The following is a 23,627-nucleotide window of genomic DNA, read 5'->3' as shown; positions in this document are numbered from 1 at the left end:
TTTTTAATTTGACAGAGATCACAAGTAGGCAGAGAGGCAGGCAGAGAGAGAGAGAGGAGATGGCAGGCTCCCCGAAGAGCAGAGAGCCCAGTGCGGGGCTCAATCCCAGTACCCCAGGATCATGACCCGAGCTGAAGGCAGAGGCTTTAACCCACTGAGCCACCCAGGCACCCCCATAAATGACAACTTTGAGAGGTCAGAGAAGAGGTTACATTGAGCTGAATCCAGTAGAATGAGTTTCCTAGATAGACAAAGGAGGAAGTATATTTTAGATTCATTGATGACTACATCCAAAGACCCAAGTTAGAGAGTTCTTTAATTTGGAAATGTTGCAGATCAGGCTATAGTATCCAAATTCGGACAGAGAAGGAGAATCTATTTGGTCATAGTGAGGAATTTGAATTTTAGAATGAAGATTGTAGGGAGCCAATGAAGGGTTTGAAGCTGAGGAAGGACACCAAATCTGTGGCTTAGATCACTAGGCTAAATTGGATCATGGATTAAGACAGGAATTGGGGGAGTGGGGCTGGGTGGTAGGGGCAGCCAATGTATCTGAGAAGTGATAAGAGCAGAAAGTAGAGATGGCAGGGTGGGAATAAAGCTGAGATAGATTTAGGGGAAAGAAGTCAATAGGACCTGTTATCAGTTGAGTAAATAGAGGAAGGAGACTAGAATTATTATTATTTTTTTAAAGATTTTATTTATTTACTTGAGAGAGAGAGAGAGAGTGAGAGAGAGCATGAGCAAGGAGAAGGTCAGAGGAAGAAGCAGACTCCCCATGGAGCTGGGAGCCTGATGCGGGACTCGATCCCAGGACTCCAGGATAATGACCTGAGCCTAAAGCAGTCGTCCAACCAACTGAGCCACCCAGGTGCCCGGGAGACTAGAATTATTTCTTCTTTTCTAGTTCAGGTCAGTTGTGATAGGAGAAGCAGCATATTTGGAGGTAAGGAGAGGGAAAGTTGATTCAGATATTAATAAAGTGTTTAATAAAATGTTTCAAACATTATTAAAAATCTGGGAGACTTCTATACCAATTTACCAGAGTGATAAGGTGTGGAGACTAAACAAAGTAAAAGGGGAGTTTGGACTTCTGGGGAGGAGAGAGTGTTAGTTGTAGGAAGGTGACTAGGAAATGTATGGTAAATAAGGGCTGTTTAGTAAGATTTGTTGTGCAGATAAGAGTACTTCTCCTCCGGGTACTGAAGAGGGAGAACACTTTACAATGGAAATTTATGTCCCCTTTATGAAAGAAAAATTTATGCCCTGCTTTTAGACTGTGAAGGAGAGAGCAGGGTTTTTCCTGTGTCTGCTGTTTTTTTAATTGCCTTCAGCTCAAATAATCCTTATGCCAAAGTGGCATATTTTGGGGTGGTGTATTCTGATCTCCTTCAGTAATAAACAGTACTTATTTAAAGTGTACAGTCTGGGATGGCTGGGTGGCTCAGCCGGTTATAAATGTCTGCCTGCCTTTGCTCAGGTCAGGTTGGATGAGTCCTGTAACAAGCTCCCTGCTCAGCAGGGAGCCAGCTTCTCCCTCTGCCTCCTGTTCCCCCTACTTATTCACTCTCTATCTCTGACAAATAAATAAAATCTTTTTTAAAAATGTATAGTCTGATAAGTTTTTTTTTAAACATTTTATTTATTATTTATTTTTTTAGAGAGAGTGTGAGCTGTGGGGGCGGAGAGGAGCAGAGGGAGGGGAATGAGCAGACTCTGTGCTGAGCGTGGAGCTTGATGCCAGGATGCCAGGCTTGATCCGACGACCTTAAGATCTTTTTAAATTTTATTTATTTTTGTTTTTATTTATTTATTTATTTATTATTTATTTATTTCCCTGGCCCTGAGATCTTGACCAAAGCTGAAACCAAGAGTCAGATGCTCAACTAACTGAGCCACCAAGGTGCTCCTGGTCTCGTAAGTTTGATGCATGTATATCTATGAAACTTTTACTGTGTTTAAGATAGTGAACATATCCATCACCCCCAGAAGTTTCCTTATGCCCCTTTAATGGTCATTCCCTCTCACTCACCTTTCTTTCCCCTCTCCCAGACAAGCATTGAAGTCACTATAGAAATCATGTAAATGAAATTAGGTAATATGCACTTTTTTTTTTTAAAAGATTTTATTTGTTTGAGAGAGAGAGAACATGAGCAGGGGGAGCAGCAGGCAGAGGAAGAAGCAGGCTCCCCACTGAGTGAGGAGACCTATTGGGGGCTCTATCCCAGGACCCTGAGCGGAAGGCAGATGCTTACCTGACTGAGCCACCCAGCAGTCCCTGGAGTATACACATCCTGGATGTGGGAAACAAAGGCAGAAGAGAAATTATTAAATTTCCTTATTACCCATAGCCTATTGACCAGTCCTTCAAATAGGCAGAGTGACATTCCTCAAGGCACTCAACTGCCTTATATTAATACTTTGCTAAGGGCAAAAGAATCTTAGCCCGACCCCCAGGATCCTGTAAGTCTACTTTAACGTAAAAAATTCCTTTAGAAATTTCCTTTGTCTTTAAACCCTCCCAAGATCCGTGTTGGCAATCATCCTCCCAAGCATAGGACCCACGAATATACATCTGAAGGGTCTCATGACTAAGGTTTTATTGGATGGTAGTAAATGACCTTTTCCTAACAATAGTTAGCCCCCTCAAGGTCCTGGAAACCTTGCTTCCAAAATTTCTTAGAGACTTACCCCCCTCTCTAAACCCCTCCCATTTTGAAAGTATATCATGGATCACTCCTCATGACCCCAGTGCAGCTCTTTCTACCAGTGGGTCCTGTCCCTGTGCTGTAATAAAAACACCTCTTTGCACTAAAGATGTCTCAAGAATTCTTTCTTGGTCATTGGCTCGAGACCTCACCCCACCAACCTCACCTATATTCCATAACTACATCACTTTGTCAGGGGAGCGGGGTTAGCAGGTTCTGAACTTCTTTTATTTTCTTTTATTTTTATTTTGAGAGAGAGCAAGTAAGCCGGTTCGGGAAGAGGCAGAGGGAAGGGGAGGGAGAGAATCTCAAGCAGACTCCCTACTGAGCGAGAAGCTTGATCTCCCCAATCCTGAGATCATGACCTGAGCTGAAATCCGATGCTTAACCAACTGAGCCACCCAGGTGCCCCTGGGTCTGACTTCTTTTAATGGGCATTGTTATTTTGAGATTCTTCTATGTTAGCTTATCAGTAAGTTATTCATTTTTATTGGAAAATAGTTTCCATTGTATGCATATGCCATAATTTGTTTATCCATTCACCTGTTGATGGACTTTTAGATTGTTTCCAGATTTTGGCTATTATAAACAAAGTTGCTGTAAACATTCATTTGTAAGTATTTATGTAGACACATATTTCCTGTACTCTTGGATAAATACCTAGGAACAGAATGGTTAGATTATATGATAGGTATAAGTTTAACTTGATGAGAAACTGCCGAACTGTTTTCCAAAGTGGATGTATCCTTTTACATTCCTCTTAGTGGAAATATACATCTGCATATTGTCACTAACATCTGGTATGGTCAGGTTTGTTTTTTTTTTTTTAATTCAGGCATATTAATAAGTGGATAGTAGTTATCTCCTTGTGGTTTGATTTTATATTTCCTCAGTGTATATGTATATATACATATAATGTGTGTGTGTATTTATAATTCTTTCTATGTGCTTTTTTTTTACCATCTGTATATCTTTTGGTGAAATGTCTGTTGAGATTTTTTTGCCTATTTTAAAAAACCCTCAAATTTTGAAATAATTATAGATTCACAGAAAGTTGCAAAAATATATGTACAGAGGGAGGTTCTGAAAGTCCTTCACTTAAGTTTCCACCAGTGATAGCATCTTGCATAACTATAGTATAATATCAAGGCCAGGAAAATGATTTTGTTACAGCCCACCGAACTTACTCACATGTCACCAATTTTACATGCAGTCGTGTGAGAGAGAGAGAGAGTGTGTGTGTGTGTGTGTGTGGTTCTGTGCAGTTTATCCTGTGTAGATTTGTGTAACCACCATCATAATCAAGATACAGAACTGTTCCATTACCACAAAGTTCCATCTCACTAACCCCTTTATAACCACACCCACTTCCCTCCTTCCTCCCCACCCCATTATCTAATTCCTGGCAACCACTAATCTATTCTCCATCTCCATAATTTTATTTCAAGAAAATGTTATATAAATTAAGTCTTACAGTAGTTAGCCTTTTGAGTTGGGCTTTTATCACTCAGTATAATTCTTGGATGATCCTTCCAAGTTGTTGTCTATATTGTTTGTTCCTTTTTTTTTTTTTTAAGATTTTATTTATTTATTTGCCAGAGAGAGAGAAAGAGAGACCACTAGAGAGGGAACACAAGCAGGGTGAGTGGGAGAGGGAGAGGAAGAAGTAGGCCTTCCACCAAACTGGGCGCCAGAAACGGAGCTCAGTCCCAGGACCCTGAGATCATGACCTGAGCCGAAGGCAGATGCTTAACCGACTGAGCCACCCAGGTGCCCCAAATTTGTTCCTTTTAATAACTGAGAAGTATTCCATGATAGGAATTGTATTACAACTTATTTAACCTTTTACCTATTGAAGAACACTTGGCTATTTCCACTTAATGGGCTTTTGTGTATAAAGTAACTATGAACAGTTATATACAGGTTTTTGTTTGTAAGTTTTCATTTCTCATTTAAATGCCTAAAAGTACAGTTACCTCCCAAACTCCCAACAGTTTATAAGAAACTGCCAGATTTATACATGCCCACCAGCAGTGCACAGATTACCCAGTTTTTTAGCATCTTAGTTGGTATTTGGTATCATCACTGTTTCTTTTTTTTTTTTTTTTAAAGATTTTATTTATTTATTTGAGAGAGAGAGACAGTGAGAGAGAGCACGAGCGAGGAGAAGGTCAGAGAGCGAAGCAGACTCCCCATGGAGCTGGGAGCCTGATGCGGGACTCGATCCCGGGACTCCAGGATCACACCCTGAGCCGAAGGCAGTCGTCCAACCAACTGAGCCACCCAGGCGTCCCATCATCACTGTTTCTTATTTCATCCATATTGATGGGTATATGATGATATTTCATTAGGTTTTTAATTTATATTTCCCTAATGGCTAATATTATTAAGCATTTTTTTTTAATCCTCTCTATATCATCTTTGGTCAAGTGTCCAAGTCTTTGCCTCTTTTATTTTTTTTCAGCTTTTATATTTTTATTTGTATTTATTTGACAGAGAGAAAGAGAGATCACAAGTAGGCAGAGAGGCAGGCAGAGAGAGAGAGGGGGAAGCAGGCTCCCTGCTGAGCAGAGAGCCCGATGAGGACCCCAGGATTCTGGGATCATGACCCGAGCCAAAGGCAGAGGCTTTACCCACTGAGCCACCCAGGTGCCCTCTTTGCCTTTTTTAAAGTAGGATTGTTTTCTTATTATTCAGTTTTGAGAGTTTGCTACTTTTTTGGTCACAAGTCCTTTATCACTTATATGCTTTCCAAAGAGTTCCTCCTAATAGATGTCTTATCTTTTCATGAACAGTGTGTTTTATAGAAGCTTTTAGTTTTTTTTCCCCATATGTATGATTGAAGCTTTTAGTTTTGATAAGGTTTGACTTATCAATTTGTTCTTTTATTGATTGTGCTTTTTTTTTTTTAAGATTTTATTTATTTATTTGAGAGAGAGAGACAGTGAGAGAGAGCATGAGCGAGGAGAAGGTCAGAGAGCGAAGCAGACTCCCCATGGAGCTGGGAGCCTGATGTGGGACTCGATCCCGGGACTCCAGGATCACGCCCTGAGCCGAAGGCAGTCGTCCAACCAACTGAGCCACCCAGGCGTCCCTATTGATTGTGCTTTTGATGTGACATCTAAGAAGTCTTTGCCTAACCTAAATTCACGATGATTTCCTCCTCGGTTTTCTTTTGGGGGTTTTAGAGTTTTGGGTTTTACATTTAGGTCTGCAGTCTATTTTGAGTTAATTTTTTGTGTGTGTATGGTGTGACATGTGGACCCAAGTTTGTTGTTTGTTTCCATATGGATATCCGGTTTTTCCAGGGCCATTTGTTGAAAAGGCTGTTCTCTCTCCCAGCATTGCCTTTGCACCTTTGTCAGAAATAAGTTCACCATATGTATGAATTTATCTTTGAACTCTTGTTTTATGTTAAAATGTGTCTGTCCTTTATTGATACTATGCTCATGATAACTGTACTTTTAGAATCACTGGAAATTGGTATCACTTTTCCAGCTTTGTTCTTTTTCAAACTGTTTTGGCTATTCTAAATCCGTTTTGCTTTTGCTTTCCCATGTAAATTTTGGGATCAGCTTGTCAATTTCTATTGGAAAAAAAAAACCTACTTTTATTTTTTTTAAGATTGAGAGAGAGGAAGAGCAGGCGCGTGTTTGTGTGTGCACTTGTGCACACGCAATGGGGGAGGGGCAGAGGGATGGAGAGAACCTCAGCCTGACTCTCTGCTGAGCATGGGGCTGGATGCAGCTAGATCCCACTACCCTGAAATCACAGCCTGAGCCAATAATCAAGAGTTGGACGCTCCTCCGACTAAGCCACCCAGGTGCCCAAAATCTATTGGAATTTTGATTAGGATTATGTTGAATCTGTTTTTGTTTTTTTTTTTTAAAGGTTTTATTTATTTATTTGACAGAGAGAGATCACAAGCAGGCAGAGAGGCAGGCAGAGAGGGAGGAGGAAGCAGGCTCCCTGCTGAGCAGAGAGCCCAATGTGGGCCTCGATCCCAGGACCCTGAGATCATGACCTGAGCCGAAGGCAGCGGCTTAACCCACTGAGCCACCCAGGCGCCCGAATCTGTTTTTTTAAAGTAATCTTTACTTCTGTTCCCAACATGGGGCTCAAACTCATGACCCCAAAATCAAGAGTCATATACTCGACCAGCTCATCCCACCAGGTGTTCCAAACTATGATGAATCTATAGACCAGTTTTGGGAGAACTGATGTCAGTATTGAATCTTGCAACCTAGAGATAAAATTTTTTATTTTACAAAATAAAAATATTTATTTAACAAAGTATTTTGTTAATTTCTTATATATCATTGTTATTATATTGCTGTTATATAATTTCTCTCAGTAATATTTTATGGTTTTCAATGTGTAGGTCTTTCAGTTGTTTAAGTGCTTCTGTGAACATTGATATACTGTTTGTGGACATGTTTTCCTTTCTCTTGGGTATGTGCCTAAGAGTGCAATTGCTGGGTCATATATTAATTTTGTGTTTAACTTTTTTTTTTTTAAGATTTTATTTATTTATTTGACAGAGGGATCTCAAGTAGGCAAAGAAGCAAGCAGAGAGAGAGGAGAAAGCAGGCTCCCTGCTGAGCAGAGAGCCCGATGTGGAGCTCGATCCCAGGACCCTGAGATCATGACCTGAGCTGAAGGCAGAGGGTTAGGGTTAACCCACTGAGCCACCCAGGCACCCCTGTGTTTAACTTTTTGAGGAACTGCCAAACTGTTTTCCACAATAGCCACCTATTTTACATTCCCATTAGCAGTGCACAAGAGTTCCTGTTTATCCACATTCTCACTAATACTTGTTATTTTTTGTTTTTGGTCTCTCACTGTGGTTTTAATTACCATTTCCCTAATGACTTGTGATGCTGAGCATCTCTTCATGTGTTCACCGGCTATTTGTATAACTTCTTTGGAGAAATGTGTGTCCAAGTCCTAAAAATAGTCCTATTTTAAAATTGAGTTGGCTTTTTATTGTTCAGTTGGAAGAGTTCTTTATATATTCCAGAGACTTTTTTTTGGTTATAACATATACTATATACAATACATTCTTTTTACATTGTGTGCATTCCATCCTGGAACTGCCCCACCCCCAAAACTCATGGTTGATTTTGTTTTTTTTTTTTAAATATTTTATTTATTTGACAGAGAGAGAGATCACAAGAGATCCCTGCCTGCAGAGAGACAGGCAGAGAGAGAAGGGGAAGCAGGCTCTCCACTCAGCAGGGAGCCCGATGTGGGGCTCGATCCCAGGACCCTGGGATCATGACCTGAGCGGAAGGCAGAGGCTTAACCCACTGAGCCACCCAGGCGCCCCGCTTTTTTTTTTAATCTGCATACATTAAAGTTCATTCTTTGTGATGTACAGTTCTGTGGATTTTGACAAATGCATAGTGTTATGAGTTCCTTACCCTATTGCCATATAGAAAGTTCCTTATCTTAAAAATCCTCCCATGAGTCACCTTTACAGTCAGTCCCTCTTCCTTTTATGTCTAGTTTCTTTCACGATGCAAAATGTATTTAAGTTGCATCCATGTCATTGTATGAATTAATAGCTAGTCCCTTTTAATCACTGTGAAGAATTCCACTACAGATGTATCAGAGTTAGTTTATACATTCATCTATTGGAAGACATCTTGGTTCTTCCTGATTTAGGCAGTTATGAATAATTCTGTAGTGTTACACACAGGTTTTTGTGTGAACCTAAGTTTTTAGTTTATTTGGTCTTCTTAAAGCATCATATTTTGTTTTTGTTTTTGTTTTTTCATTTTTATCTACTTTCTGTTTGATTTATTTTCAGCTTTCATGTCTTCATTGTTGCTTTTCAAGTAGAGGACTTTAAGGAGGAGTAATTAACATCTACTTCTTCAGGGAGGTGGATAAAAGTTCATTCTCTGTTAAGAGTTCTTCCAGTGTATGGATGAGACCTGAAGCCAGATAACATTGAAAAATGAGGAAGTGGAGACAATAACAGTACATGACTTTTTCTGGAAATGTATTTGTATTTTTTAGAGGGGGAAGAGACAGAGGGAGTTGGAGAGAGAGTATTTTTTTTTTAAAGATTTATTTATTGGGGTACCTGGGTGGCTCGGTTGGTTAAGCATCATCTGCCTTTGGCTCAGGTCATGATCCCAGGATCATTGGGCTTAATGTCATGGACTCTGAGATCATGATCTAAGCCAGAATTAAGAGTTGGATGCTTAATGGACTGAACCACTTAGGCTCTCCTGAAAATTTAGTTTTTAGAGCATGGTGTCTCAGCTTTGGTACTATTGACATTTAGACTGGGTAGTTCTTTGTTTTGGGAGCTGAGTTGTACATTGCAGCATCTCTGGCCCCTACTTGCTTTGTGCCAGTAGTACCCCTTCAGCTATCACAACCAAAACTGCCTCCAGACATTGGCAGTCTGGGGATCAAAATTGCCCCCATCTTAAAACAGTATTTTAGATGAAGAAGAGTGAAGACCCTAGAGAAGAACTCAGATCTCAGGGAAACTTCTTAAAGGAAGTGAGAGATTGAAGGAAGTAGTGGGTGGTGAGAAGGGGAAGGTTGAAGCAATGAAAGAGAAGGTAACTGACGGGACTGGGGAATGGAATTTGGAGCATGGATGGAGAAGAATAGCTTTATATGGGAGATGGGTCACTTTTTTACTGAGAAAGGAAGAAATGAAAAGGATAAATATAAGCATTTGTAGAGATCATATTTTTGAGGGTGGCGTAGGAGATAGTGGTTCTCTGTTATTTGTGTTTCTTCCAGTCTATATTGGTGTTGTCTTTTCCTGCCTGCCTACCGCTTCTGCCCTATCCATTCCCCCAGCGATACTTAACTTCTTATGTTTAATAACAGAAAAACAAATGATTGGATTGATTCTGGGTTGAAATCTGCTGGGTGGAAGGTCAAAGAGTAGACGAAAATGAGCTGTCTGGAAGAAGGCATTTGAAGTGCTAGAATCTGAGATATAGTTTAGATAAGATAGTAAGTAAAACCAGGAGGTGAAAGACTGAGAGAAAGGGGAAGGGTTAAAAGACTGTACATCTAGATGAGGTAACACAGTTGGTATAATAGAGTAAGAGAAAGAGTGATGAATAGTTAGGGGTAGTGGTAAGAGATTGGAATTTTAGCATTTTAAGATTATATGTAGCAAAATGGGCCCAGGCAATGTCAAAGTCCAGGTTAAGTTCGTGGGAATTAGATGCTGAAGTGAGGTGGTGATGGAGGACTTGGATGTTGAAGATGCCTAGGGTCAAATAGACTTGGATTGTAGAGGAAACCTGTTACAGATGCCAGTGACCGAGAGGACATTGGATAATGGTAATAACAGATGGAAGATGATTTAGCTGGATGGTGTGGACCTTTCAAAGATTGGTAAGAAATGTTGCAAAAGCTGGGAAAGGTGTGTGGAAGATGAGAGAGTGCTGTTGGCTCTCTGTCTTTTGGCCCCAGAGCACACATTTGAGAATTGGTGAATAAGCAACTGTATACTACAATGACTTCCTGAGAAGCAGTGTCCTCAGGGGAACCAGCCTTAAGTTTTAGAGATGAGGATGGAGGATCTTTTCTGTAAGAGATTGAGAACAGAGAGGAGTCTGGTGTCATCCTTGTTAGTAGCCTGGCATGTAGGGGGAAAGTGTAGAGTAGTAAGGGATTAAGAGAAGAAATGGTATCTAAAAGATAATCCTGGTTTGGGGAGAAATGGAGGGACTATAATACATGACATTGGTTTCTGAAATAATGAATCTTGTACACTCATTGGAAGCATAAGGGTTAGCATTCATATCACTATAGTAAAGGACTTACCGATGTGGTTTATTAGATGACTACTTTTAAAGTTCTTCTATTTAGCTTTTATTAACTCTGATAATATGCTGTTTTAAGCAGTAGAACTCTATTGTTGACTTAATAAAAATTATACTCAGTAGTAATACACAGATTATTGAGAACCAGATTTGCTTCCGTTCTTTCAAATGTTATATATGTATGCATGTGTTAGATACATAAACATTTATTTAGTGATGTTCCAGATATGAGGCTAGATGTATATATTTTAAAGATTTTATTTATTTATTTGACAAAGAGAGAGAGCACAAGTAGGTAGAGAGGTAGGCAGAGAGAGAGGGGTAGCAAGCTCCTTGCTGAGCAGAAAGCCTGATGCAGGGCTGGATTTCAGGACCCTGAGATCATGACCTGAGCCGAAGGCAGAGGCTTAACTCACTGAGCCACTCAGGCACCCTGATGCTGGACATTGATACAGATTATCAAGAATACTCATAGCAACCTTTCAGTATAGATATTATCCTCAATTTACTGATAAGGTAATTGAAACTCAGATAAATTAATTAACTTGAAGAACGTAAGGTCTCTATTAAGTGGTGTATTTGACTCCGAAGTTAGTGTTCATCATGTTTTCTCTTTTGAGCCCCACCCCGCCTTGGGCTTGTGTTATTCTACACTACTTTCTAAATATAATACACAATCCATTATTTGTCTAGTGTGGTCTTAATGTAGTCTGTATTAATGTTGGAATCATAATTTGACCACTTTGTTGTTTTCTCTCAGCCTTTTTAAAAAAAAGATTTTTAAATTTTATTTATTTACTTATTTTTTTTATATAAAGTTTTTTTTTTATTTGACAGAGCACAAGTAGGCAGAATGCCAGGCAGAGGGAGAGGGAGAAGCAGGCTCTCTGCTGAGCAGGGAGCCTGACTTGGGGCTTGATCTCAGGACTCTGGGATCATGATCTGAGACAAAGGCAGCTGCTTAACCAAATGAGCCACCCAGATGCCCCAAGATTTTTAGAGAGTGGAGGAGAGGCAGGAGGACAGGAAGAGAGAGAACCCCAGGTAGGGTGGTTCAGTTGGTTAAGCATCTGCCTTAGGCTCAGGTAATGATCCCAGAGTCCTGGGATTAGACTCGAATCAGGCACCCTGCCCAGTGGGGAGTCTGCTTCGCCCTCTGCCCCTCCCCCACTCATGCTCACGTGCATGCTTTTTCTCTTTTACAAAAATAAATAAATAAGTAATTAATTAAAAAAAAAAAAGTCCCATGCAGATTCCATGCCCATGAGCTTAGAGCCCGGCACCCAACACGCAGGCTCCATCTCACTACCCTGAGATCATGACCTGAGCCAAATCCAAGACTCGATGCTTAGCTGACTGAGCCATCCAGGCACCCGTTTTTTCTCTGCTTTTAAGAGACTTTCCCACAGCTTCTCATGGTAATTTAGAATTTTGTCTTTTATAGTAGTTGCCATTGCCGTTATAGTTAATACAAGTATTATACAAATACTAATAATACTAATCCAGTATAACATTTGGAAACATGAGTATGTATTTAATAGTTACATTGGTTATTCATAAGTAACTTAAAAAGGACAAGCTAGTAATGTTGATGTTGTACTAAAGTACAAGCTATCTAAATGTTGATATCTGTGGGTCACTATTTCCAAAACAACAATTTGTATACCTAATTGCTACCATGATTTCTTTCCCCGTTGTTGAGAATGTCACATGCAATGGATTCAAACAAAGGCTTATTATTTATAATCTAGGTAGATTTGATTTTCTAATTGTTCTCTCTTTGTAGGCCACTATAATGGCTATTGTAGGAAAAAATTAAATTGTCCTGGCATTTTTTTAAACAAAATCATACTAGTATATATTCTGTATTTTCTTAGATGACTGTGAATTGACTGTACTTATTTTTTCCTACATGTGGATGTTAAGCTGTGGTGGCAGAACCTTTCTTCACTATTGACTTTGTCCCTGTAATTGAGCTTAATATTAAGTAGGTGGTTACCAAATGATTCTCCTGTTTTTTTTCTTTTTGGGTGAGAATTCCTTTGAACAATTGTTCATTACTACTGTTTTTCAGCAGCAATAGGACCTAAAGGATTCCTTTACTTTTTAAAACTCTTCTTGGGGGCACCTGGGTGGCTCAATTGTTAAGGGTCTGCCTTTAGCTCAGGTCACCATCCCAGGGCTCTGGGACGGAGCCCTGCATTGGGTTCCTTGCTCAGTGGGAGGCCTGCTTCTCCCTCTCCCAATCCCACTGCTTATGAGTCCTGGGATAAGCCCCATGTAAGGCTCCCTGCTCGGTGGACAGCCTGCTTCTCCCTCGCCCTCTGCCTGTCTACCTCCTCACTCTTGTTTTCTCTCACTCTCTTTCTCAAATAAATTAAGTCTTTTAAAATAAATAAAATTTTTGGGGTGCCTGGGTGGCTCAGTGATTTGGGTCTCTGCCTTCGGCTCAGGTCATGATCTCAGGGTCCTGGGATCGAGCCCAGAACTGGGCTGTCTGCTCGGCGGGTAGCCTGCTTCACCCGCCGCACCCCCCCCCCCCCGGCCTGCCTCTCTGCCTACTTGTGCTCTCTCTCTCTGTGTCAAATAAATAAATAAAAACCTTTAAATAAATAAATAAACCTCTTTTTAGGAAGTATTTTCTTTCTGCTTTTGTAGCGTATAGTATGAGTACCTGTGTGAAATTCCACATTGATTCTAACATACTGCTTTTTTTTTTTTTTAAAGATTTTATTTATTTGACAGAGACCACAAATAGGCAGAGAGGCAGGCAGATAAAGGAAAGGGAGCAGGCTCCCTACCGAGCAGAGAGCCCGATGCGGGGCTTGATCCCAGGATGGTGGGATCATGACCTGAGCCGAAGGCAGAGGCTTTAACCCACTGAGCCACCCAAGCACCTCTGCCTTTTTTTTTTTTTTTTAATATTTTATTTATTTATTTTGACAGAGAGCACAAGCCAGGGAAGCAGCAGGCAGAGGGAGAGGAAGCAGACTCCCTGCCGAGAAAGGAGCCTGATGTGGGACTTGATTCCCAAGACCCCAGGATCAACCTGATCTGAAAGCAGATGCTTAAGCGACTGAGCCACCATGTGCCCTAGAAAACCAAATTTAACAGCATATTAAAAAAACAAACAAATGGAATTTAGGGCAGGAATGCAGGGGTGATTCAACATATGAACATTAATCATTACAGTACTAGAATTGGAGGATCATCTGAATTGATAAAAAAAAAAAACATTTAAGAGAATTCAATACTTTTTCATGATAAAAGAAAAAAAACCCCAACAAACTAGGAATAGAAGGGAACGTCCTTAAAATGATCAAGGGATTTATGAAAACCCCATAACTAACATCATACTTAATGGTGAAAAATTGAAAGCTTTCTCGCTAAGACCAAGAACGAAACAAAGATGCCACTTTAACCACTGCTGTTCGACATTGTACTGAGAGTCCTAGCCAGAGCAGTTAGGCAATAAAAAGAAATAAAAGGCATCCAAATTGGAAAGGAAGAAGTAAAACTATCTCTTTGCAGATGGCATGAGTCTATATATAGAAAATCCCATAGAATCCACAAAACACAATTAGAACTAATAAATTAAGGAAAGTTGGAAGGTAGAATATCAACACATAAGATTCAGTTGTGCTGAAAGTAAATTAAGAAAATAATTCTGTTTACATCAGCCTCCAAAAGAATACAATACTTAGGAATAAATTTAACCAAAGAGGTAGAAAACCTACACACTGATAACTGCAAAATATTGCTGAAAGAAATTAAAAAGCTAAATAAGTGGTAAGAATTCCCTTGTTCATGGATTGGAAGATTTAATTTTAACACTGAAATATTCCACAAAGCAGTTTAGACAATGTGGTCTGTACCAAAATTTCAGTGGCTTTTTCTGCAGAAATGAGACCAATCCTCAAATTTATATGGAACTGAAAGGGGCCCAGAACAGCCAGAACAATATCGAAAAGGGAAAAGCATGAAGACTTCCACTTCATAATTCAAAAACTTAATTCAAAGCAGTAATCAAAAAGTGTGGTATTGGTGTAAGGATAAACATATAGACTAAATAGAACATAAATGCGTACAGAAATAAACCTAAAATATTTATGGCCATTTAATTTTTTTTAATTAAAAAATTTTTTTTTAATTTTTAAAAAGATTTTTTTTTAAAATTTTTAAAAAGATTTTATTTATTTGACAAAGAGAGAGTACGTGTGCCCAGGCAGGGGGAGTGGCAGGCAGAGGGAGAAGCAGGGTTCCCACTGAGCAGGGAGCCTGATGCTGGTCTTGATCCCAGGACTCTGGGATCATGACCTGAGCTGAAGGCAGACACTTAACCAACTGAACCACCCTGGCACCCCTACGGCCAATTAATTTTTGACAAGGGTGCTAAAATGATTACATGGAAAAAGAATAAATCAACAAATGGCACTGGGACAACTGGATAACTACATACAAAAGAATGAAGTTGAACCCCACCTCACACCATATACATAAATTAACTCGAACTAGATCAGTGACCTAAATTAAGAGCTGAAACTATAAAACTCTTAGAAGAACACATAGGTGTATTTTCGTGGATTTGGGAAAAGGTTCTTAGAATTGATATTAAAAGAGGAGCAACAAAAGAAAAACTGGATGAAATGGACTTCCTAAAAATTAACTTTTGTGCATCAAAAGATACTATAAAGAAAATAAGGACAGTCCTTATTCAGCCATAAAAAAGAATGAAATCTTGGGACACCTGGTGGCTCAGTTGGTTAAGCATCTGTCTGGCTCTGGTCTTGATCCTGGAGTCCCAGGATTGAGTCCCGCATTAGCTTCCTGCTTAGTGGGGAGTCTGCTTCTCCCTGACACTCCTTTTGTGCTCTCGCTCTCTCTCAAATAAATAAAATATTTAAAAAAATAAAAAGAATAAAATCTTGCCACCTATAACAACATGCATGGACCTAGAAGGTAGTATGCTCAGTGAAAAAAAGAGAAAGACAAATAACATATGATTCCACTCATATGTGAAATCATTTCACTCATGTGAAACCTAAACAAACAAAGAAACAAACAGACTCATAAATACAGAAAACAAACTGGTGGTTGCCAGAAGAGAGACAGTGGGGGGATGGGCAAAATAGATGCAGGGGTTTAAGGAGGTACAGTCTTCCAGTTATAAAATAAGTAGGTCACAGGGATGAAGAGGACAACATGAGGAATACAGTTAATAAATAATAATAACATTGTTTAGTGACAGATGGTAACTACACTTATGTGGTAGGCATTACATAATGTAAAGAATTGTGGAATCATAGGGACGCCTGGGTGGCTCAGTTGGTTGGACGACTGCCTTCGGCTCAGGGCGTGATCCTGGAGTCCCAGGATCGAGTCCCACATCAGGCTCCCAGCTCCATGGGGAGTCTGCTTTGCTCTCTGACCTTCTCCTCGCTCATGCTCTCTCTCACTGTCTCTCTCTCTCAAATAAATAAATAAAATCTTTAAAAAAAAAAAAAGAATTGTGGAATCACTATGTTATGCACCTGAAATTAATACAATATTTTATCAATTATACTTCAAGAATAAAAATTTGCAAAGTAGTTCTTGAAAAATGCCATTCACCAAACCCCTCTGCAGATGATTCTGTGTTACGATGACATTTTCCCTTCAGAAAGTTGATTTCCTCTCTTAAAAAAAAAAATCTGAAAATTGAGAGAGGAAGAAAGGACAACCCAGAAAATGGAAGAAAGTATTTGCAAATCATATATCTGATGAGTTTGAGTATCCAGAATATATAAGGAACTTTTACAGTTCAGAAACAAAAAGACCCAATTTTAAAAATGGGCATAGGAACTGAATAGACATTTCTCCAAAGAAGATAGATGAATTGCCAACAAGCACAAGAAAAGATGTTTTTTTTTTTGTTTTTTGTTTTTTTTTTTAAAGATTTTATTTATTTATTTGACAGAGAGAGATCACAAGTAGACGGAGAGAGAGGCAGTCACAGAGAGAGAGAGAGAGAGAGAGAGAGGGAAGCAGGCTCCCTGCTGAGCAGAGAGCCCGATGCGGGACTCGATCCCAGGACCCTGAGATCATGACCTGAGCCGAAGGCAGCGGCTTAACCCACTGAGCCACCCAGGCGCCCAAGAAAAGATGTTTGAGGGGCACTTTGGTAGCTCAGTTGGTTGAGTTAATCTCAGGATTGTGGGTTCAGGCCTATGTCGGACTCCACTCTGGGTATGGAGCCTACTTTATAAGTAAATAAATAAATAAGTTTAAATAAGAAAGAAAGCCCTTCAACACTGGTCATTAAAGAAATGTAAATAAGAACCACAATGAGATACTTCATACCCACTTCGATGGTTTTAATTTTTTCCCCCCAAGATTTTATTTATTTATTTGGGGGAGGGAGCAGAGGGAGAGGGAGAGAGACTCTCAAGCAGATTCCCTGCAAAGAGTAGAGCCAGATATGGAGTTCTGTCTCATCACCCTGAGATCATGATCTGATCTGAAATCAAGAGTCGTATGCTTAACAATCTCAGCCACTCAGGCACCCTAGGGTGACTTTGATTAGAAAATAAATAAATAATAGTAAGTGTCAAGGATGTGGAGAAATGGGAACCCTCATATATTAGTGGTAGCAATGTAAAATGGTATAGTTTTGTGGAAAAACCGTTTGACAGTCCCTCAGAAAAGTGAAACACAGAATTAGCATAAGACCCCCCAAATCCACTTCTAGGTACATACCCAAGAGAATGTAAATATACTGTCTTAATAGACGTTTGTACACAAATGTTTATAGCAACATTATATATTAATAGCCAAAAGGTAGAAACAATCCAGATGTCCATCAGTGGATGAATGGGGGAAGCAAATTATGGTGCATACAAACAATGGAAGCCATAAAAAGGAGCAGAGTAGTCAAAGATGTTGCAACCTTGATTAACGTGGGAAACATTACAGTAAGGGAAAGAGGCCAGATTAAAAAAAGATCACATACTCTATGATACCTTTTAGATGATGTGTCTAGAATAGGCAAATCATAGAGATAGAAAGTAGATTAGAGGTAACCAGGGATGCAGGGAGAAGGAAATGAGGAATGATTTCTTAATGGGTATGGGTTTTTTTAAGGGCTGGTGAAAAAGTTTTGAAACTAAAGAGAGCTGGCGATTGCACAACATTGTAAATATACCAAATACCCCTTAATTGTATACTTAAAAATAGTTAATTATATAATTTAAAATGGTTAACTGCATGTTGTGTAATAAATTTTATCTCAGTAAAAACAGAAACAATTTGAAAGAACTTCTAGAAAGAGGACTGAAGACATACATTTGCCCATTCCCTACTGAATCTCCACTAAATGATTGTAAAAGGATTTTTTTTTCAAGATTTTATTTATTTGAGAGAGAGAAAGAGAGAGAGAGAGTATTAAGTGGAGAAAGGTCAGCGGGAGAGGCAGACTCTCTGTCAAGCAGGGAGTCCAATGTGGGACTCTGTCTCGGGACTCCAGGATCATGACCTGAGCTGAAGGCAGTCGCTCAACCGACTGAGCCATCCAGGCACCCCTGTAAAAGCATTTTTTAAAAAAATCTTTTTTTAAAAAATTTATTTTCAGAGCGAGAGAGAGCGAGCGTGTGCATAAGCAGGGGGAGCAGCCGAGGCAGAAGGAGAAGCAGGCTCCCCGGTGAGCAAGGAGCCCAATGTGGGACTTGATCCCAGGACCCCAGGATCGTAACTTGAGATGAAGTCAGACATTTAACCGACTGAACCACCCAGGTACCCCAAGGATATTTTTTAAGGGTGTAAACTCAAAAGAACAAAAAGAACAGAAGATGAAGCCATGACAACAAAACTTTTAGAAGGTGCAACGCAGAACACATGGTAACTGATATAGCAACTGAAAAGTGTGAAAACTAATTTCCAACAAAGAACTCCAGACACTTAGGAAATCAACTACCGGGTACTTTTGGTGAAGGTAAAAATGAAAAGAAGATTGGCACAGTGTTTGTTTAATGAGTCACTGACCTTCCCAATTTCTGTCACTGCCTCCCTTCACACTGCTGGATGACCACCTCTCTAGGCAGAACACTGGAGATTTTCTCAAGAGGTAAAACAGGACGATTAAGAACCAGGCTAACCGGGATGCCTGGGTGGCTCAGTGGATTAAGCCTTTGCCTTCAGCTCAGGTCATGGTCTCAGGGTCCTGGGATCGAGCTCTGCATCGGGCTCTCTGCTCAGTGAGGAGCCCCGGCACCTGCCTGCCTGCTTCTCTGCCTACTTGTGATCTCTGTCAAATAAATAAATAAAATCTTAAAAAAACAACCAAAAAAACCCCAGGCTAACCATACTGAAAACAGAGTTGATGAAATTGAAGTTTAAAACTTGCATATTAAAACCCCCAATACTCTTCTCTCCCTTGGCTTAGTACAATGAGATGCTTCTCGGGGAACCTGGGTAGCTCAGTGGGTTAAAGCCTCTGCCTTCTGCTCGGGTCATGATTCCATGGTCCTGGGATTGAGCCCCGAATCCTTTCCCCCTCTCTCTCTGCTTGCCTCTCTGCCTACTTGTGATCTCTGTCTGTCAAATAAAAAATAAATCTTTAAAAAAAAAAAAAAAAGATTCTTCTCTTGCGAGTCTGATTAGCCTAAGAGAAAAGACCTACAGTTTATGACATAACAAGGTAACCTAGTAAAACTCCTACAATTAGGCCTACAAGTTAGCAAGTGCCAATTGTGATCACATAACTGCCATTAAGGCTTTGGTGCCTCATTTTTTAAAATAAGCAGATAGCCACAGATAATTGAACATCTGAGAAAAGCTTCAACCTTAAAGACAAAAAGAAGTGAAGGGAAAAGACTATGCAGCAAGGTGGAAACCTCAAAAATAAAAACAAAACCTAACCTCAGTAACCTCAGAAAAAAAAACAAGATATTGTAACCTTGAAACAAGAACATGGGCTTTTATAAAAAGATGAAGGGTGTCTGAGTAGTTCATTTGGATGAGTGTTAGGCTCTTGATTTCAGCTCAGGTCACGATCTCAAGGTCATGAGATCAAGATTGAGCCCTGCATTGGTTCTTTCCCTCTGCATGCATCCATGCTCTCTCTCTCTTAAAAAAAAAAAAAAAAAGATGAAATAAGAGCTCCTAGAAATTAAAATAATGAATGGCAGACTCAAAGAAAAACTGAAAGATCAAGCTGAAGAAATTCTCCAAAGAGTTAAGCAAAGAGAAAAATAGGAAATGGAAAAGAATATCAGAATTTATCTAGGAGTCTGAGCTGCCTCTCCTCCTCCTTGCCACTCATGCTGTCACTCTCTCTGTCTCTCTCAATAAATAAAATCTTTAAAAAATGTTTGTAGTATTTTGTTGAGGATTTTTATGTCTATATTCATAAGGTATATTAGTCTGTAGTGTTATTTTTTTAAGATTTTATTTATTTACTTGACAAATCACAAGTAGGCAGAGAGAGGGGTGGGAAGCAGGCTCCCCGCTTAGCGGTGAGTCTGATGCGGGACTCCATCCCAGGACCCTGAGATCATGACCTGAGCCCAAGGCATAGGTTTAACCCACTGAGCCACCCAGGCGCCCCAATCTGTAGTATTCTTGTATCTTTGTCTTGCTTGGTATCAGGGTAATAAAGGCCTTATGGAATGTTCTCTCAGTGTTCGATAGAATTCACCAGTGAAGCTATTTTGTTTTGGACTTTCTTTGTTGGGAGATTTTTTGGCTACTGATAGAATCTCTTTATTTGATATATGCCTGTTGAGATTTTCCTATTTTTTCCGAGTCAGTTTTGGTAATTTATATGTTTGTAAGAATTTGCTCATTTCTTGTAGATTGTCTAATTTGGTGGTGTACAATTGTTCATAATATTACTATCATAATATTCTCATATTTTTACCAGTACCAGTCACAATACATCTTAGTAGCATCCATGAAGATTATACTAAACTCTTGTTTTCTCAACTTTTAAAATTTAATTAATTAATTAATTAATTAGAGAGAGAGAGACAGTGAGAGAGAGCATGAGCGAGGAGAAGGTGAGAGGGAGAAGCAGACTCCCCGTGGAGTTGGGAGCCTGATGCAGGACTCAATCCCAGGACTCTGGGATCATGACCTGAGCTGAAGGCAGTCGCTTAACCACTAAGCCACCCAGGCGTCCTTGTTTTCTCAACTTTTTAAAAAATGTTCTTGCCTAAAGTTGTTCCATGCAGACTATTCATACAAGCTAATTCTTCAGTCACTTTAAATTTCACTTTTACCCTTAAATAGTAATTGAACGTAACCTGTACCTGTAACATCTTTTTATACATCAGGAGCCAAGGAGAATGACTTGAAACCATTTGCCTTGTTATGCAATTGCCTATTGATATTATTACCAATGTCCTCAATTTTTCAATCAACCATGCTTGCTGAAAGGCTAATACAAGTTTATTTTCTCTGAGCAAGTTTCTTCACTTGCTGCAATCAAACAGTTTAAATGAATTACCATTAGAAGATGGTTTTCTGTGGTTGGCTAACAAATGAGCCATTCAGAAACTAACTTCAGTTGCAGCCTCATTTTTATTCTTTCCCTTTTGTAAAGAAATTCTGCTATGATAAGGTATTCTGTTGTTGTTGGGGGTTTTTTTCCCCCTAAATTTTATTTTCCTGTGAGTTGAGCTGTTGTGATGAATTTATTGTGGTATTGCTGATGTATAGGGTATTCTTATAGCACAGCCATAATGTCATTGGATGATAAATATAATACCTTGCCATTTAATTTGGTAGCAAAATAACCCACATTCCGGGTGCCCTGGAAGTGTGACTTAGATTTGAAGTCCGCTTTTCTCTGTCCTGTTTTGATTTGATAGGTGTTTACTGGTAAGGTTAAAACGACGTCGCAGTATGTCAATATGCATTGCATTCAGAATGCTGTCCAGTTAAAACTGTGTCACTGCAATTTGTTAGTGAAGCAGGTAGCAGTGGGAAGCAGTTACCTCTCACAGCTGCTCAGCTCTACCCTTGTTGTGTGAGAGTAACCATAGATGATACCCAAACAAATGAGCATGCATGTGTTCCATTAAAACTTTATTTGTGAACACCAGAATATGAATTTCACATCATTTTGTGTCATGTAACAGTATTACTTGATTTTTTTTTTTCAGTCATTTGAAACTCTTCTTAGCTTGTAGGCTGTATGGAAACAGGTGGATGCCAGGTTTGGCCGCAGGCTATATTTTGCCAACACTTGCTCTATGGTGTTTAAGACATTTACAGATTACTGCATGCCTGTGTGTGACCTCCTAGTGGCTCAAGGGACACGGAGCAAATAAGTCTTGAGATGGTCAAGTTTCTGAAGGCACCATGAATTTGAGAATTGTTGAGTTGGAGATCTGGAGCTAGAACTATTATAGAGGGGTTGTAGTAGCTGCTCGTATCATTCCCAGCGCTTGGGCTTTGGTGACACTTGGGAAGAAGATGAAGCAGCACTCTTCCAAATTTTGTATTCATATCTCTGCAGTGCTATAAGACATTTATGACAACAACTTGAACAAATACATTAGTACAGACTTAATAAGCATCAGGGATTTTCTAGGTACTAGATATGCAGTAGGTTAAGTTATTTTCAAATAATATAGAGATTATGTCACTCTCCTTTTGAAACTCTATTATGGTTTCCATTATCTTTAGAATAAAATTCACACTTCTTACCATGATCCTTCTAGCTTTTGCTTCTTTTCTGTTCTTGCCCTTCTGTTATTGGCTCTAGGCACATACTGGGCCTTTCACTTCCTCAAAGAAGCCAAAGTCTTATCTGACTGTTTGCTTATAACCCTTGTGTTGAACTATTGTTTTCTCTACCTAAGCCTCCTTTTCATTGCTTGCTGGTTCCTATTCATCTTTCAGGTTTTAGCTTATATGCCACCTTCTCAAAAAGGCTGTCCCTGTACGCTCTGTCAAGTAGATTGCTTCTTTAGTCTCTGAAATTTCTGCCATTTAGTAGTAGTTACAATGTTTAATTTTTGTTTTTGTCAATGTCCCCTGAGACTGTACACTTCATGAAGCCAGGGACCATGCATATCTTATTTACTATTTATATATTTACTTACTTACTACTTATATACCTAGCATCTGGGACAGTTCCTAGAAAATAGTAATGACATTATAAATAATTGTTGAATAAATGAGCACTTGGGTTTCTGAGATGTCACATTTTTGGGTTTTCTTCTATTTCTGTGACTGTCCCTTTTCTTTCCTCATTTTTCTTTCTCTCCCTGATTCCTAAACTTTGGGCTCTCCTATGCCTCAGTTGCATGCTTTCTTCTCCATCTGCACTTACTCCCTTGTCCTCTGTTCTGGTCATTTTTTTTTTTTTTAAAGATTTTATTTATTTCAGAGAGAGAGAGCATGAGGGGTTTAGGGTCACAGGGAGAAGCAGACTTCCCACAGAGCAGGGAGGCCGACGGCGTGGGGCTTGATCCCAGGACCCAGGATCATGACCTGTGCCAAAAGCAGACGCCTAACCGACTGAGCCCCCAGGTGACACCTCTGTTCTGGTCTTAGTAGGATTAAATGTTATCTGTACATTAATGACTCCCAAACCTATGTGGTAAACCTGAGATTTTATATAAAACTATCTACTTGATATCTCCACTTGGAAAGCTTGTTGGCATCTCACATTTTGTATGTCCATAGGAGAATTTTTGATGTTCTGTCTCCCAAATTTCTCCTTTATTTCAGTAATTATAAACACTGTTCTTACACTCTTTCAGGCCCCAAGCCTTGGTGTCATCCTTGCCTCACCTGTGTTTCTCACATCCAGTCCAAGTTCTGTCAGCTCTACCTCACAAACAAAACAAAACACTCCACCTTTCTTCTTACTGCTTTTTCTACTTTTACAACATACCATCACCCAGGTTCTATGCTCCATTATTTTGTACTTAGATTATTTCAATAGTCTCTTAAATATAGGTCACATTGTTATATATCAGATTATGACAGTCCTTTGCTTACAACCCTCCAGTGGTTTCTCATCTCATAATAAAAATCGGTTGTTCTAATGGTCTGTGAAGCCTTACTTTACTAGCCAGTGTCCCTCCACCCCCAGGCCTGACTCTACACTCTCGGTTCTTTCCCC

At 39.6% G+C, this 23,627-nt stretch overlaps 1 protein-coding gene across 3 annotated transcripts in view; it reads left to right on the top strand.

The window, feature by feature from the left end:
• Positions 1 to 23,627, top strand: part of NFATC3 (nuclear factor of activated T cells 3) — a 132,847-nt gene that overhangs the window by 15,960 nt on the left and 93,260 nt on the right. The window contains exon 1 of one of the 3 annotated variants that reach the window (XM_044255878.1): positions 18,279 to 18,614. The exons of the other annotated variants lie outside the window; for them this stretch is intronic. Within the exon in view, the coding sequence (XP_044111813.1) occupies positions 18,572 to 18,614 (43 nt within the window). The 5' untranslated portion in view covers positions 18,279 to 18,571. Of the gene's footprint in view, positions 1 to 18,278; positions 18,615 to 23,627 lie in introns of those variants that run through there. 3 annotated transcript variants of the gene reach the window in all.

Source organism: Neovison vison, chromosome 7, assembly GCF_020171115.1.
Source record: "Neovison vison isolate M4711 chromosome 7, ASM_NN_V1, whole genome shotgun sequence".
Taxonomy (NCBI): domain Eukaryota; kingdom Metazoa; phylum Chordata; class Mammalia; order Carnivora; family Mustelidae; genus Neogale; species Neogale vison.
The sequence above is the reverse complement of the archived record's forward strand: the minus strand, read 5'-3'. Positions and strand labels throughout refer to the sequence as shown.